General features: G+C 34.1%; 1 protein-coding gene and 1 pseudogene across 15 annotated transcripts in view; both read right to left on the reverse strand.

The window, feature by feature from the left end:
• The window catches only part of ZNF518A (zinc finger protein 518A), a 109,251-nt gene that overhangs the window by 81,764 nt on the left and 13,581 nt on the right, over positions 1-13,906 (reverse strand). For 9 of the 15 annotated variants that reach the window (XM_077878176.1, XM_077878181.1, XM_077878184.1 and 6 more), the window contains 4 exons: positions 10,426-10,576; positions 7,443-7,492; positions 6,768-6,874; positions 630-6,625 (listed from right to left, as the gene is read on the reverse strand). In XM_077878176.1, the coding sequence (XP_077734302.1) occupies positions 2,031-6,503 (4,473 nt within the window). In that variant the 5' untranslated portion in view covers positions 6,504-6,625; positions 6,768-6,874; positions 7,443-7,492; positions 10,426-10,576 and the 3' untranslated portion in view covers positions 630-2,030. Of the gene's footprint in view, positions 1-629; positions 6,626-6,767; positions 6,875-7,442; positions 7,493-10,425; positions 10,577-13,906 lie in introns of those variants that run through there. The other 6 variants (XM_077878185.1, XM_077878186.1, XM_077878187.1 and 3 more) reach the window with 3 other exon arrangements.
• Positions 8,371-8,467, reverse strand: LOC144301519 (U6 spliceosomal RNA; annotated as a pseudogene).

A 13,906-nucleotide genomic window follows, 5' to 3' on the forward strand; every position in this document is an offset into this window, starting at 1 on the left:
TTTGATTTTAATACAGTAAAAAAAAAGTTATTGTGTAAACACAAACTTAAGATAAATTTAATTGAAGAAAATGTTCATTACAGAAATTAACAATGCTTACCATTCTTTAAACACCATATACATTATTAATATATACTATATATTTCCAATCAACTCCATTCTTAGGCTCAATTTAAGAAACACAATTGTAACAGGTTTTATACAAAAAATACTTCACTAGTAAAGTAGACAAACTGCACAAAAAAAGTACATGTATAATGTGCATAGCAAGATAGCTTGAAGCATCTATGTATGGCTTTCTTTAAAATAAAACTTTTGGGGGACTGGGCCCATTTGGGACCTACTGTTACAGTTGACATATGTAAACTGTTTCACATCTTTTAGGCACTTGCTAACAATAGTGTTCAATCCCTGAAAAATGAATTTACCCAAAAAAAAAAAATTTCTACATGTAAAATAAAACCCAAGAAAATAACATGGGTAAAGTCTTACATATTTCTTTTAAATTAAACAACCAGTTTATTAGTGCATGCACAGAACTAAATTGAAGGAAAATAAACTTTTTATGTCAAAAAATTTTCTGTGCAAAATTTACATAACAAACTGAAAGGTACAAAAATATGTACAGGTTTAAATTCTTTCTTATATACAGAAAAGAAGCCCTGAAATTTTCAATCAATGAAAATGTTTTAACACTTGTAGTAACAATGTAACAAAAATTATACAGTAATTTGTAATACAAGAACTCCATTATCCAATAATCCAACAAAATTTGATCCAAACTTACACGGTCAAGTTTTAGTTGATGATTCTGCTGTCGTCATGAAAATATCCATTTTAAAATTCTATCTGCTGGGTATATCCCCTAGGAATCTGTCCTGAAGTTTTATGCCCTGCCACTGAGTCCACTATTAATGCTTCTTCATTTCAACTGCCAACAATCAGTAAATAATCTGCTTTGGGTCATCAGTGAGACTGAAAAGGTGCTAACAAAAATGGTTTGTCCCAATGTGTACATGTTCAGACACGCATCAGTAATTAAACAGCAAAAATCTGATTTGCTTTGCTAATCCTGCTTCAAAATATTGTTCCTGTAGAGTAATTCTGAATTTTCAAGAAAAGCCATTCACTTGGAAGTGCTTCTATGTTCCACTTTATAAATGGATGGCAACTAAGATAAAAATTGGCCATTTGGTTTGGGGGACAAACAATTTAAATCAAGTAAGCATAGTTCTGTGCAAGAGAATCACTGGAGATTATCATCAAATTCAGAAAAATGTTCAAGTTCTTTAACTGGACCAAGAGAGTTTAATTATTCTTTTGAAGCTGCCCATCTACTGCAATGCTTGACATAGCCATTTAGAAAAAGAAAATCACCTTGGGAGGGTATTCCAATCCCTGATATGGGACACAGCATAAAAGAGAAAAAGATTTACTCATCAAAAACTCTTTTCAAGCATCATGAGGTGTAACCATAGTTAAATGTACTCTCAAAGAAGCCTAATATCCTTCAAAAGAACTATACTTAGCAGATGTAAAATTAAGTTCTTTATTCAAGCTCTCTTAGTGTATCTTCACAAATGAGGAGAAACTCCTTCAGTTCCATGGTGAAAGAGCTCTCCATCTTCAAAGGAGCTACACTTATCAGATTCATAAGGCTGGTGGAAGAAGAGAGGGAATGGGGCTGTCAGCCATTACCCTCTACTAAGAGTCACTATATAACTAAGTTGGGAAAACTGTTTTATCAAAATTTTCTTTAGCCCTAACTTCCCAAGAACACATTTTTTAAAAATTAAATCAAGGTACATCTGTGCTGCAATTAGTTTCTTGCAAAACTTATGTGTGCAATGATAGCATTTTCAAATATCACACATAAAACTTTTTTAGTCTCCCATGGAAATACAGCCAACTTTCAGATGCTCAATTTTAGGTACTATATTGAAGTAGAAAATGTCTGCCTTAAGGTAACTCAACCCACTATTTTCTTCTAAGATAATTTTACTTTTCTTTTCCTTGGTAACTACAGTAAATTATTCTAATATATTCCAATCACGAGTGGCTTCCATTAAATGTCTCTGCCCATGACCAGCCCAAGCATCCTGATTGTCAAATACTCTACCACAAAACCAACAGTTAAATTTAGCTTTCAGAACATTTTCAGAGGTAGTTTTCACAATCTGATAATTGTTTTTGCTTGTCTTTTTGAGTGTTAATTTTAGCACAAATCTTTCTTTCACAGAACTAACAGGTTTCAATGTTTTATGTCTTTTGGAAAAATCATCATAAATTCTTTTTGAAGAGTTATCACAAACTGGTTTCAGTAAAGCACTGATAGTTCTTTTTGACAATGAAACCTTAAGTACACGTCCATTAAATTTAGCAATAGTTTTCATTACACTTACTACTTCTGGTGCATCTGCATCAGGATGATTCAAAACTACAACTGGTTGGTTTCTCCTAGGACATTTCACAAGCTGTTTGGAACTAAAAGGGAAAAGCCGCAAAGTTCTGACTGAATCTTTTGAAAGCCTTGGTCTGTTAAATCCAAATGATTCACGGGCATCTTCAGGTTTAGACTTTTCTTTACACTTTCTATGTAATGTTGCTTTTTTTCTTGGAGGTTCCTGGTAACTATCTCTGCACTTTCGTTTACAGTTTCTGTTCCTAGATACAAAGGCAGTTTCAGAATCTTTACTTCTTACATGAGTTTTTATTCTTGAAAATTTTTTTTTCGAAGTCTTTTCTCTATTGAAGTTTCTCTCAATTGTACAATTTGTTTTACACCTTAATACTCTGGAGTCTGAATGGTCAGTGAAACACATTGGATCCTCAGAAGATTCTGGGCATGTTGCAGTAGAAGTTATCACAATTTCATTTGCTGGCATCATATCATCTAGTAAGAAGGGTAAGGCATCTCTAGAAGATTCTGGCTCTCTCTGCTCTCCTATAGTTTGATTAGATGGTACCTTGTCTTTCTGTACTGAGGATGCAGAGGTACTTACAGACAGATTGTTAGCAGCAGTCACATTTAAAACAGGGTTAAAAATTTTCAGCAGTATTTTTTGTGGTGTTCCTTCAGGTTTCTTTGGCTGTATGTTTTGATAATACGTACTATTTTGGACTAATTTAGGCTTAAGCAGCTCAGTCTTATTTGGCATCACACACTTTAAAAAAACAGCTTGTTTGCCATCAGGCAAGAGGGTATAAAGAGGTGGTTTTGGAAAAATCTCATTCTGCTTTTTTACGGAGTCCAAGATATTCAACTTGGTGCCCTGATGCTCAGATACTGTATTAGGAGTAGGAACAGCTTTTACTGAAGAACTTGCTGATGTTTTAATGATGTAAGGGCCTTTTAATGACAAAGTATTTTCTGAGCTACTTTTCATGCTCAAACAACTGCCAATGCTGGAACAAAGTGCAGGTGTCAGACAATTACTGTTTGGTTCTACCTTCAAAAAAGGTGTTCTGCAAGACTCCTTAGTTGGAGTTCCACAAGCTTGAGCACTCTCAGTTTTGACAGTAGAAACACCTTCAAGTTTCCCATTATTAAACGTTAAAATCATCCCAGGTTTCTTGTTTAAAAGAAGAGAAGTAGGTACACCTTGTGTACTGACCAATGGAAGTGGTCTTCCTGAAACAATATGTAATCCAGGTTTGTTAGCAATGTGCAATGGTACAAAAAAGCCTTTTGGAGTTTGAACAAATATAGCCTTTTTTGGTTCTGAATTCAGAAGTGGACTCTGTCTATATAAAGAACCTAAATTTTGTGTAGTGGCGCGTAATTTATCTTTAACCAGCTGTTGTGTTATTATTGCATCTGACTGAGTCTTAAGTAATGTGCCAATACCTGAAATTCTAGGTGTCTTTTCTGAATCTCTCACATCTTGTGATATTGACAGATTTTGTTTTTCTTTTCCACTACATTTTAAATTCAGATCATTTGTAGGCACATTAATCCCTAAACTACCAGATGGAACTGGGAAGGTGCCTTGTACTTTAAAGTCTTTTGAAGATTCAACTATTTTGCCTTCTCCCTCAAGTTTCTGAAATGACTGGTCACTATGAAGTAGCAGGCCTTTATCTGGAGTGTTACTAATACTACAGTCTTGTTTTACATCAGATTTTGCTCTTAATCCATCCTGAAGTAACTGGTTTACTTCAGGTGGCAAGAATTCTGATGCCTGTTGACTCTGGAGAGAGAAAACAGATGTGATTCTAGGCATCATAGGTGACTCAACATTAGAAATGCCATCCCACTTAGATTTTTCAGTCACACTGTCTAAATTTTGATTTTCATTAGTGTATAAATTCTGTCCATCAATGTTCTGTCCTTTTTCTAAAACAGACTGTTCTTCGATTTCAGCTTGCATTTTTAAAGTTCCATCTTTAGTATTTAAAAGGCTAATAGATGCTAACATGCTATCTGGATTTGAACTCTCTTTCCTCACCAGTGATAAAACTGATTCACTTATTGGCTGCTGAACAACTGTCTTGCTTGATGAAGGTTCTTTTTGAGGGTTTTCACACATTCCTGTTCCTGAAAACCTACGACGTTTATTAGAATTATTTACTTTTGAGTAATTATGAAAGGGTAATGATCCTTGGTTGGAAGATTCAACAGGTAATTCAGAGTTGACATAATTAATGCAATAGTTATGCATATCTCCACTGTTGTATGCATTTTGCTTGGTAGTAGAGGTGACTTTATCTGGACTTTTAATGGTAGTACCTGATATCTCAGAGTGACTCTGAGTAACATAACTTCCCCATAGGTCAATATTATCCTTTGTTTCAACTTTTGTGGTCAAATTTACTGATGCTGTAACCAATTCTGATGCTGACAAAGATGACACATTTTTTTCATCATCCATTGTTTGGAGCATATTACTCATTTGAGATAGCAAAGCCATTTCTTTTTCTGACGTTACTTTCCCTGAAAGTATAGGAGATGAACATGAAAATGGAGTAGTTGCTTTCATGTAAACTGTGTCACTTAATTCAGCTGTTACTCCTGCTAAAAATCCAGTAGTGTCCAAAGTCTGGGGCTGCAAATTGGCAGTACTGTCCTTTGCAGCATCTGACTGTGAACCTGGTGAATATAAATTCTGTTTATTGGTAGGTAACAATTTTATTACAATATGTTGTTTTCCATCCACCATCTTAAAGCCCATAAAATCAGCACTGTAGTTAGCAGGAATGGTTATTCTATTATTTTTCACCATTAACACTGTAGGTCCTTGTACAGCAGTTTTCAAGAAACCTAGAGTAGAATTTGATCCCTCTTCAGCTCTATTACATTGCGCAGTGGACAGAAGAGCTGGCTTTTCTGATTCTGACTCAGCAGGTTTATCATTATTCTCACAGTGTGGTCTTTCATCCTTTCCTTCATTTAAATGCTCTTGAACAAGATGGCTCTGGTCTTCAGATTTAGCCTGTGTTTTGTTCACTTTTTTAAGCACTTGAGTGTTTTTTTCTATACTTCTGTCACTTCCATTGTTGATCTTCTTGCGTTTCCAGAATGTCTTCCTTGATGCATCTATTCTGTATCTTTTCAGTATCAGCTTAAGTCCTGAAGTCTTTGCCATCCTCTTTTCGTATTTGTCTTTTTCCAGTTTTTCTTTTGCATATAAGTGTTCTTTGTGCAAAGTTATAACATGTCTTACCAAGTGCTCTCTCCTAGTGGCACCATAGCTACAATATTGACAAGTGAAGGGAAATGTACCAGAATGAACATGAAGGTGCTTCTGAAGCTCTCCTTTGGTAAAACATACATGATGGCACTTACCACATTTATAATGGATCTCATTATGTCTATGAATGTGCTGAACAAATGTGCCAACATCCTGGGTGGAGAATCTGCACTTTTCACATTGAAAACTACCATTTACACAATGTGTGGATGCAAAATGCTTTGTCAAGTCTAATAAAGTATATACACTCTCATTGTTACAAATGTCACATTTTACTAAAGTGCTTCTATGTGTCCGTCTGTGTTGTTTAAATATCTGGAAGTCATTTGCTGAAAAACTGCACATTTCACAAGGATATGAAGGTAATTCACCACGGTGCCACATTTGAAAGTGTTTCTGCAAATCATTTGGGCTATATCGAGTGCTATCCCGGCATTTTAAACAGTTGAAATTGAGTATTTTTGCAGACATTTTTAAACCCTCTTCTTCAACTCTCTCAGACTTATGGAGCAACATGCACTCCTCTACACAGCTTACAGTCCTTACACTGATAGATTTTCTGGCAGTCTGTGGTTGACGCTGAAATAATTTTCTGTATTTGTCAACTTCATGTTTCAGAACGACTTCATTTGGAATATTTATCTTCGGCAAATCAATTTTCACATTTTTTAGTTCATAATGAAAACTACTTTGTGAAATTTTTGGCCTAGGTAGTGATCGGAAGGAATCCACTATTTCATTTTTCACATCATAATCTTTTTTAAAAGTAGTTTGTTTTTCATCAAAAAATAACTGTTTCTGTTCAGATGGCATGATTTAACCAAAAAATCCCAATTTCTTTTTTCTCTAAAAACTGGTTACTTGTAACTTAAACAGGAAAAAATACTGTGCCAAGACATCTTCAAAATACCAGAATTTTTCCCACATTAACTCACCTAAAATCAAACAAAGAATTGAATTTTCATAAGTAGTCAGTAAATTTCATATTTTAAAGTTCATTTTGACACAAAATAGGCATGTTGATCAAACATATACATAAAAGATATAAAAAAAACAAGTATTTTAAGAACAGCTTACCAAGAAGTAATAATTTGAAGTAGAAATAACACTAATCTGGAAGTCAGGAAATACAAGTTTTAATTCCGTCTCTGATCTGTGACACTGGGCAAGCTCCAACTTGTCATCTAAAGAAAACCGTAATTGGATAAGCACCTTTAAGCTCTAAGGTTTTTATATTAAATTGATATTACAATATTTAAACAGGATTTTAAAAATCTTAATGATAACCATAAAAATTTAAGTTCCAATTACACACATGTCACCAATTACACCCATGTACTATTTATTAACTTCCTCATTTCCTTACCTGACCCTATGGCTATTATCTTGTGAGAAATTCAACAGGCTTCTCTCCAGATTTTCTATTTCCTTAGTGCTTCAGGGATATATATGTTTAAAATAAGTTTCATTTATCTAACAACAACAGAAGACATTATCTGCTCTTTCAAGTTATCATTACTAACTGATTAAAAAGAAAAGGAAAGGAAAGAAAAGAAAAAGAATAAAAGAAACGAAAAGGAATAGCACAGTTTGCTGGGGTACTATCAAAGCCTACGTACTACCTTTTTGGTTCCCAACCATTTGGGCTTTTTGGCTCCTGTCCCTAGAACTCAGGCAGAAGGCAGCAAGAAAAGCTCTTGGCATATGAGATTACACTCATTACTATCCACCTCCATTAATTCCAACACTTACTGGTTTGTGTTACTCTAGATAAGTCTCAATCTTTGTCTTCGTTTCTTCATCTATAAAGTGAAAAAAAAAAATTTAATACTTTCCCAGAATTTTTCCCACATTAACTCACCTAAAATCAAACACTGAATTTTCGTAAGTATTCAGTAAATTTCATAAAGTTCATTTTGACACAAAATAGGAATGTTGATCAAACATATACATAAAAGATATAAAAAAACTTGTTAAGTATTGGAGTATCACAGGGTTGTTGTAAAGATTAAATGAGAAAACATATGAACAGTATCCCGTAAAGTGCTACATAAATGGTAGCTATCATTACTGTATGTGATTACTATGGAATGACACATTAGGAGTTAAACTGCAAAAGAATAAAAAATAATAAAGTAATAAGATGTGACAATACATTGCTAAGAATGGAATCTGCATACTAAAGGTTCAGTAAGATATCAAAATGTATACTAGGGGAATTAGATTTTCTTACTTTTCTCATCTTAAATATATAAAATCTTAATCTCAGAGTTGTGAGTTCAAGACCCACACTGGGCAGAGATTACTTAAATAAAAACTTAAAAAATTTTTTTCAATGAATCTAAGTAACTAGAAACTTTGTTTCAGAAATCCTTTATTAAGGGAACATAATTAAAAGCTAAATTACTTTACATATTAAGAAACCCTTTTAATATTTCTCACACAGTAATTTTGATTGGATCTAAAAAACACATTCTTTAATAGTCTTTAAATATATATATATATATATATATATACACTAAACTGATAATGAATTCATTAGCAGGGTACCAGTTTACTGATTTTTTTTTTAGTCATGAAAAATCACAATTTCATTATTCACTGCCACACATTGTGCTCTGACTCATATCACTTCCTCGGAGTTAATCTGCCAAGGGGAGTAGGATGCTCAGGAACTGTACAAAATATGGAATGCTTCACATATTTGCATGTCATCCTTTGCAAGGGGCCATCTTCTCTGTATTGTTCCAACTTCAGTATATGTGCTGCGGAAGCACGAACTAGTTTTACATACTATTTGTAATTCAGTAAAATATTAAAACTTTTACTTAAAGTGTTTTACTATATTATTTAAAGCAAAATGTAAAAACTTTTTCTTCAAAAGTAAGAAAAACTAATAAATGTCTAGAAGAAAGTTCAATGACATCTGGTGGATACTCCACACCAACTGAGAAGATTGCCTACAGGGTGCTACATTCTCAACAGTGACAAGCATCATAATTACTGAGTGAGATTTCACCATATCAAAATCTGAGAGTGAGGTTCAAACATGTGAAACTTCTAAGCACACCTATAATGGTTCTCCATTTGGCTGAATACCATATTGTGGTCAATCTGGATTATCCATATTCAAGCCTTTTTATTATACACATGAGAGTCTGTATCATGGGTTTTATTGCAAAAGGGAAATTGCTTCTTGCAGTAATATTACACGTGTCCAAAAATATATGCATGATACTAAAATAGATTGATAATATTTCTAAATATCATTAACTCCATTTCAAAATATCTACACAATTTAAAATTTTTCTTATAACACATACCCCAGAGTCTGACAACCAGTGTAAAAGTGGAATTTGAAACAACTCAATCAAATAACACTAAAAAATGCCTATTATGAATGTGAGGCATTTTGATGCATGCTGTGGAAAGATTCAAAAACATAGTTCCCCACCCTACTGCAGTTTACAATCTGAAGGAAGAGGCAGGACATATACATTAATATATTGTTTGAGAGTTGACCATTCAGCAACCTCACCCTTCCAGGATATCAAGAATAGAAAATAATTAAGTAGGATGCATGGCAGCCAAAACAGATGTCACAAAATCCACTCATTAAAGTGTATGTCCTTTCAACACAGGCAAACCAATGTTAATGAAAGGGATCTTATTAAGAAATCCATTTAGCGTTTACTTAGGTTTGGTAACTGTTAAATAATTAATACTATCAGTATTTTTTACATTTAATGTATGTCATGTACAATACAGTATTAGGGAAGTTGTAGTTTAGGGTTTGTTATTTACACTCAAATTTTAAATTTGGAAATTCTATTTTGTCTTCAACTATGTTCAACCTATAGTATGTGAAAGCAAATTATACTAGGATTGGTAGCAAATTATACTTAGGGTTGCCACCTATGGGCAAAAAATGTATTGTGTGTTGTGAATTTCTCAGATAACATAAAAAAAGGAAAGAGAGAGGCAGCCGGGTGGCTCAGTGATTTAGTGCCGCCTTCAGCCCAGGGTGTGATCCTGGAGACCGGGGATTGAGTCCCACGTCAGGCTCCCTGCATGGAGCCCGCTTCTCCCTCTGCCTGTGTCTCTGCCCCCCACCCCGCCCCCGTGTGTCTCTCATGAATAAAGAAATAAAATCTTTAAAAAAAGAAAAAAAAAGAAATTTTACTATAATTTTAATCTTCCAACCTACTAGCTAATGCTCTTTTCACTACAGTTCAATCTTTACCACCAACAAGGATTACTGATTTTAAATCTCCCATTTAAACTAGTGCCCTCTCTCTACATATTATTACCCAAGACTTGACTAACATCTCATCAAGCCTTGAAAGAATACTATTTGCAAAAAGTATGCCTAGCCCTTTCAAGTAACCTTGCCTGCATCAAGGTGGCAACTTACGCATTTGATTTCCCTCTTCTTCCAACTGCCCAATAAAACACAAGCCAAAATATGTAATAAAGTTCTACAAAATGACTAGAAACCAGAAAAACATTCCATACACATACTGCGGGGTATTAGGTAAGAAACAGTCCAGAGAGAGAAGAATGAAAATAGATGGTAAGCCAGTATCAAGCACCACTTTTAAAGAGGAATTTCACTAGAGAACATTCATTTAACTAATGATAATAATGATTATGCTGATTAATATTTAATCAGCATCTCCATGCCCTAAGTAAGAAAGTAAAGAACATAAATTGCCCACTCCCTCCCTGAACATACCTTGGGATTCGAGAAAGTGAGGACTTGAGAGGAAGATCATGTAGTACCCTTTGGGGTGATAAAAAGGTCAAGCTGAGGTATGGGACAGAGGAGAATGAATCCAGAGTTTTGAGCTGAGTCCAGGGGTCGAACTGGGAGTTGTTAGCACCAGCTGTTGGGAAAGATATAAAGAGGAAATTTTTTCTGAACAGAGGTAAGTCTTCCTATATCCATGCCTATTTTGTGTTTAATAGTTCTGTCCTTTATCCACATAAGTAAATTATCTGTAAGCTGTCAGGAAAAAAATATTAACGTCTCCCCTCCTTTTAACTAAAAAATTGAAAAAAATCTTGGTTCATTCTTTAAGAATTCATCTCAACCACCACCAATGCTATCAGAAGTTAGTAGGCAGAAACATCACGAGCTGCAGTAGCTCAACAAAGAGAAAATAAACTGAACACTAAGAGAAACCTCTCTTCATTCTCCCAGCCAGCAATGAAAAATAGTTACTACATAAAAGTTACTACTACCAGAAAAAGAGACAAGCCTAGGAGGTAAAAAAAATCAAGTAGTAATTGACAATTTCTGTAAGAACTAAGAACATACTGCCATGAAAGAGAGAACAAAGTAGATGGGAGAGAAATAATAATTTTGAAAAGAAGAAAAAAAATAACATTTGAGTTTTGGGTTTTTTTAAAAGACCTGAATTTTCAAAATCAAAGGCTCCTCAAATGCCAGGCAAGATTATTAGTGAGAAGAGAATATAAGACTCAATGTTAAAAAAAAAATAAAAAAAAAAAAGACTCAATGTTTACAACTTATCCTAGTTAAATTTTTGAGTTTGTTTTTTTTTTTTTTTAATTTTTTTTTTTTTAATTTTTATTTATTTATGATAGTCACAGAGAGAGAGAGAGAGAGGCAGAGACACAGGCAGAGGGAGAAGCAGGCTCCATGCACCGGGAGCCTGACGTGGGATTCGATCCGGGGTCTCCAGGATCGCGCCCTGGGCCAAAGGCAGGCGCTAAAGCACTGCGCCACCCAGGGATCCCAGTTTATTTGTTTTTTAAAGATTTATTTATTTATTCATGACAGAGAGAAAGAGAGGTAGAGACACAGGCAGAGGGAGAAGTAGGCTCCATGCAAGGAGCCTGATGTGGGACTTGATCCCGTGACTCCAGGATCATGCCCTGAGTCAAAGGCAGATGCTCAACCACTGAGCCACCCAGGCATCCCAATTTTTGAGTTTAAAAAAGAAAAATGAAATGCTACCAAAAAAGGTAGAGGGAGAGTTACCTAATAAGGTATTTGATTTTTCATCAGCACTGCCAACTTTAATCAGAAATCAATATTTTCTTTTTTAGAAATCAGTATTAATCAGACATTCTACTTACAAATCATATTAATCAGACATTTACTTACAAATCTAAATGCTAGAAGACAATGGAATAATGTTTATAGAGTGCTGAGGAAAATGGATTAACCTAAGAATTCTAAACACAAAAAAATTCATATGTGAAGAAAAAAACACAATTTTAGAAATCAGAATTTAGAAAATACACTACATATATACTCTTTCTGGAATAAAGTTTCAAGTAAATATGTGAGCAAAATCAAATTTCAGTCAGAAAAAAAAATTTAACAAAGGAAATATATAATAGAAGAAATCTGTCAATAAAATCTATGAAATAGAAATAAAAGCAAATATTTTGTTAATACAGCTTTTTAAAAAGCAGAAAAGACTGGAAAGGAAGACACAACACAACAAATATGTAAGAGGTCTTTAAAGAAAAATTAACAACAGGCAACAGGAGACATGGCAATAGCAACAAATTTCTAGATGCTGGAAAGCAGATAAATGAGTGAACGACCTTGCAGAGCCAAGAAAATGTAATCCCAGACAGCAGGGAAAGCTAAGAACTAACCTATTTTACACTCTGAATCTTCGAAAGGCTTAGGAACTGGCAGCACCAACTAACTATGAAATGGAAAGAAGGGAGGAGAAAGCTAAAACAAAGAGAAATTTGGAGAAATCTGCTTGAGCTCTGGTTAGATTCTAGGATTCTCTTCCCCACTCCACATGCTAGGTTACTGCTATTTCCCCACCACAGCAGATGCCTGCAGGTTTATTCTCTGCAGAATGTACACAGAGTCTCTTAAACAGGGGATACCAGACACAGTTGAGAGTGGGTACCATATCCAAAGCAAGAGGATTAAATGACCATATATGGATGAGACACAAACTCCAAACCAGGCTCCCTTTTCCCCTTTCTACACTGGCTCCTAGGCTAAAATAGTGGTACTAAAAATATGTTCTGCCAACAGTCCATGAAACATTTGTCACCAGTCCACGACAACATATACATGGAAACTGAGAGTAAGCATTGACAAACTACTACTGCAACTTTACAGAGTTAAGTTTCTATCTGTTGACTCTAACAATAAAAATGTGGACTTGTATTTTGTATGCCTTCATTTTCAAAATTTCATTTTCTAGTAATAGAGGCACTATGATATACTAATGATACAATCTTTATGGTTTGCTATATATACTTACTTACATTTAATATAACTTCATATTGTTATAATTACATACATAACTGCACACATATTTTTATAATACACCAGATAATGTAAATCTATACATGACTGAGAACAAAGTATATAACTTCTGATTCACTTCTAGAAATGTATCCTAAAGGTAATGATCATGTTCACTGAAGCACTGTCTACAAAATCACAAAATCAAAAATGATAAAATGCCCACCAATAAATAATGGTTATTTTCATTCAACAAAATATTATTCAATTTTAAAAACAATATTGTAAGCCTACATTTATTAATAGGAAGATACCCAAGATGCATTCAATGAAAAAAATATCAAATATTGATAGGTGTATCAAGAATAGATGGATAAGCAAACAAACACATGGACCCATACAAACTCATAGTAAAAAGTCAAGAATATACACATAAAAATGTTTATAGTGATTACTGGTCATCCTAAAGTCAATGTTTCTTAAAATGTCCTTGGACCATTACGGCCTTCACGTTGGCAAACTTCCTTATCACAGCACAGTAAATAGCTTACATTTGGATGTAACAAAAATGACCTCTTTGCCTCTAGACCTCAGTTACGATACTTTATCAAAAAATGGCATGAAGCCATGAAAATTTTGAAATTCTCAAACAAAGCAAGTGAATTCTATGGTAAACCAACTGAGTTTTTTCTGAACAAACTTAAAATAGTAAAACTGATGCCAGCACAAAGTTGAGGAATGGTAATGCTAAAGAGGAAATCAAAACAAAATAGGTATCATTCAACATTGTACTATTCACATCAGTACAGATACCCAACCACACCTCTAGAGAAAAGACTATACAACAGCCATAAGATTATTGTCAAACATAATACTAAGAGAATAAAAAGTTATCTATGTCACTCATGGTATATAAATTCATGATACTGAGAAGTAATTTTTTTGCTTAGTTTATTTGTGAGCC

This window comes from Canis aureus, chromosome 29, assembly GCF_053574225.1.
Source record: "Canis aureus isolate CA01 chromosome 29, VMU_Caureus_v.1.0, whole genome shotgun sequence".
NCBI classification, from domain to species: domain Eukaryota; kingdom Metazoa; phylum Chordata; class Mammalia; order Carnivora; family Canidae; genus Canis; species Canis aureus.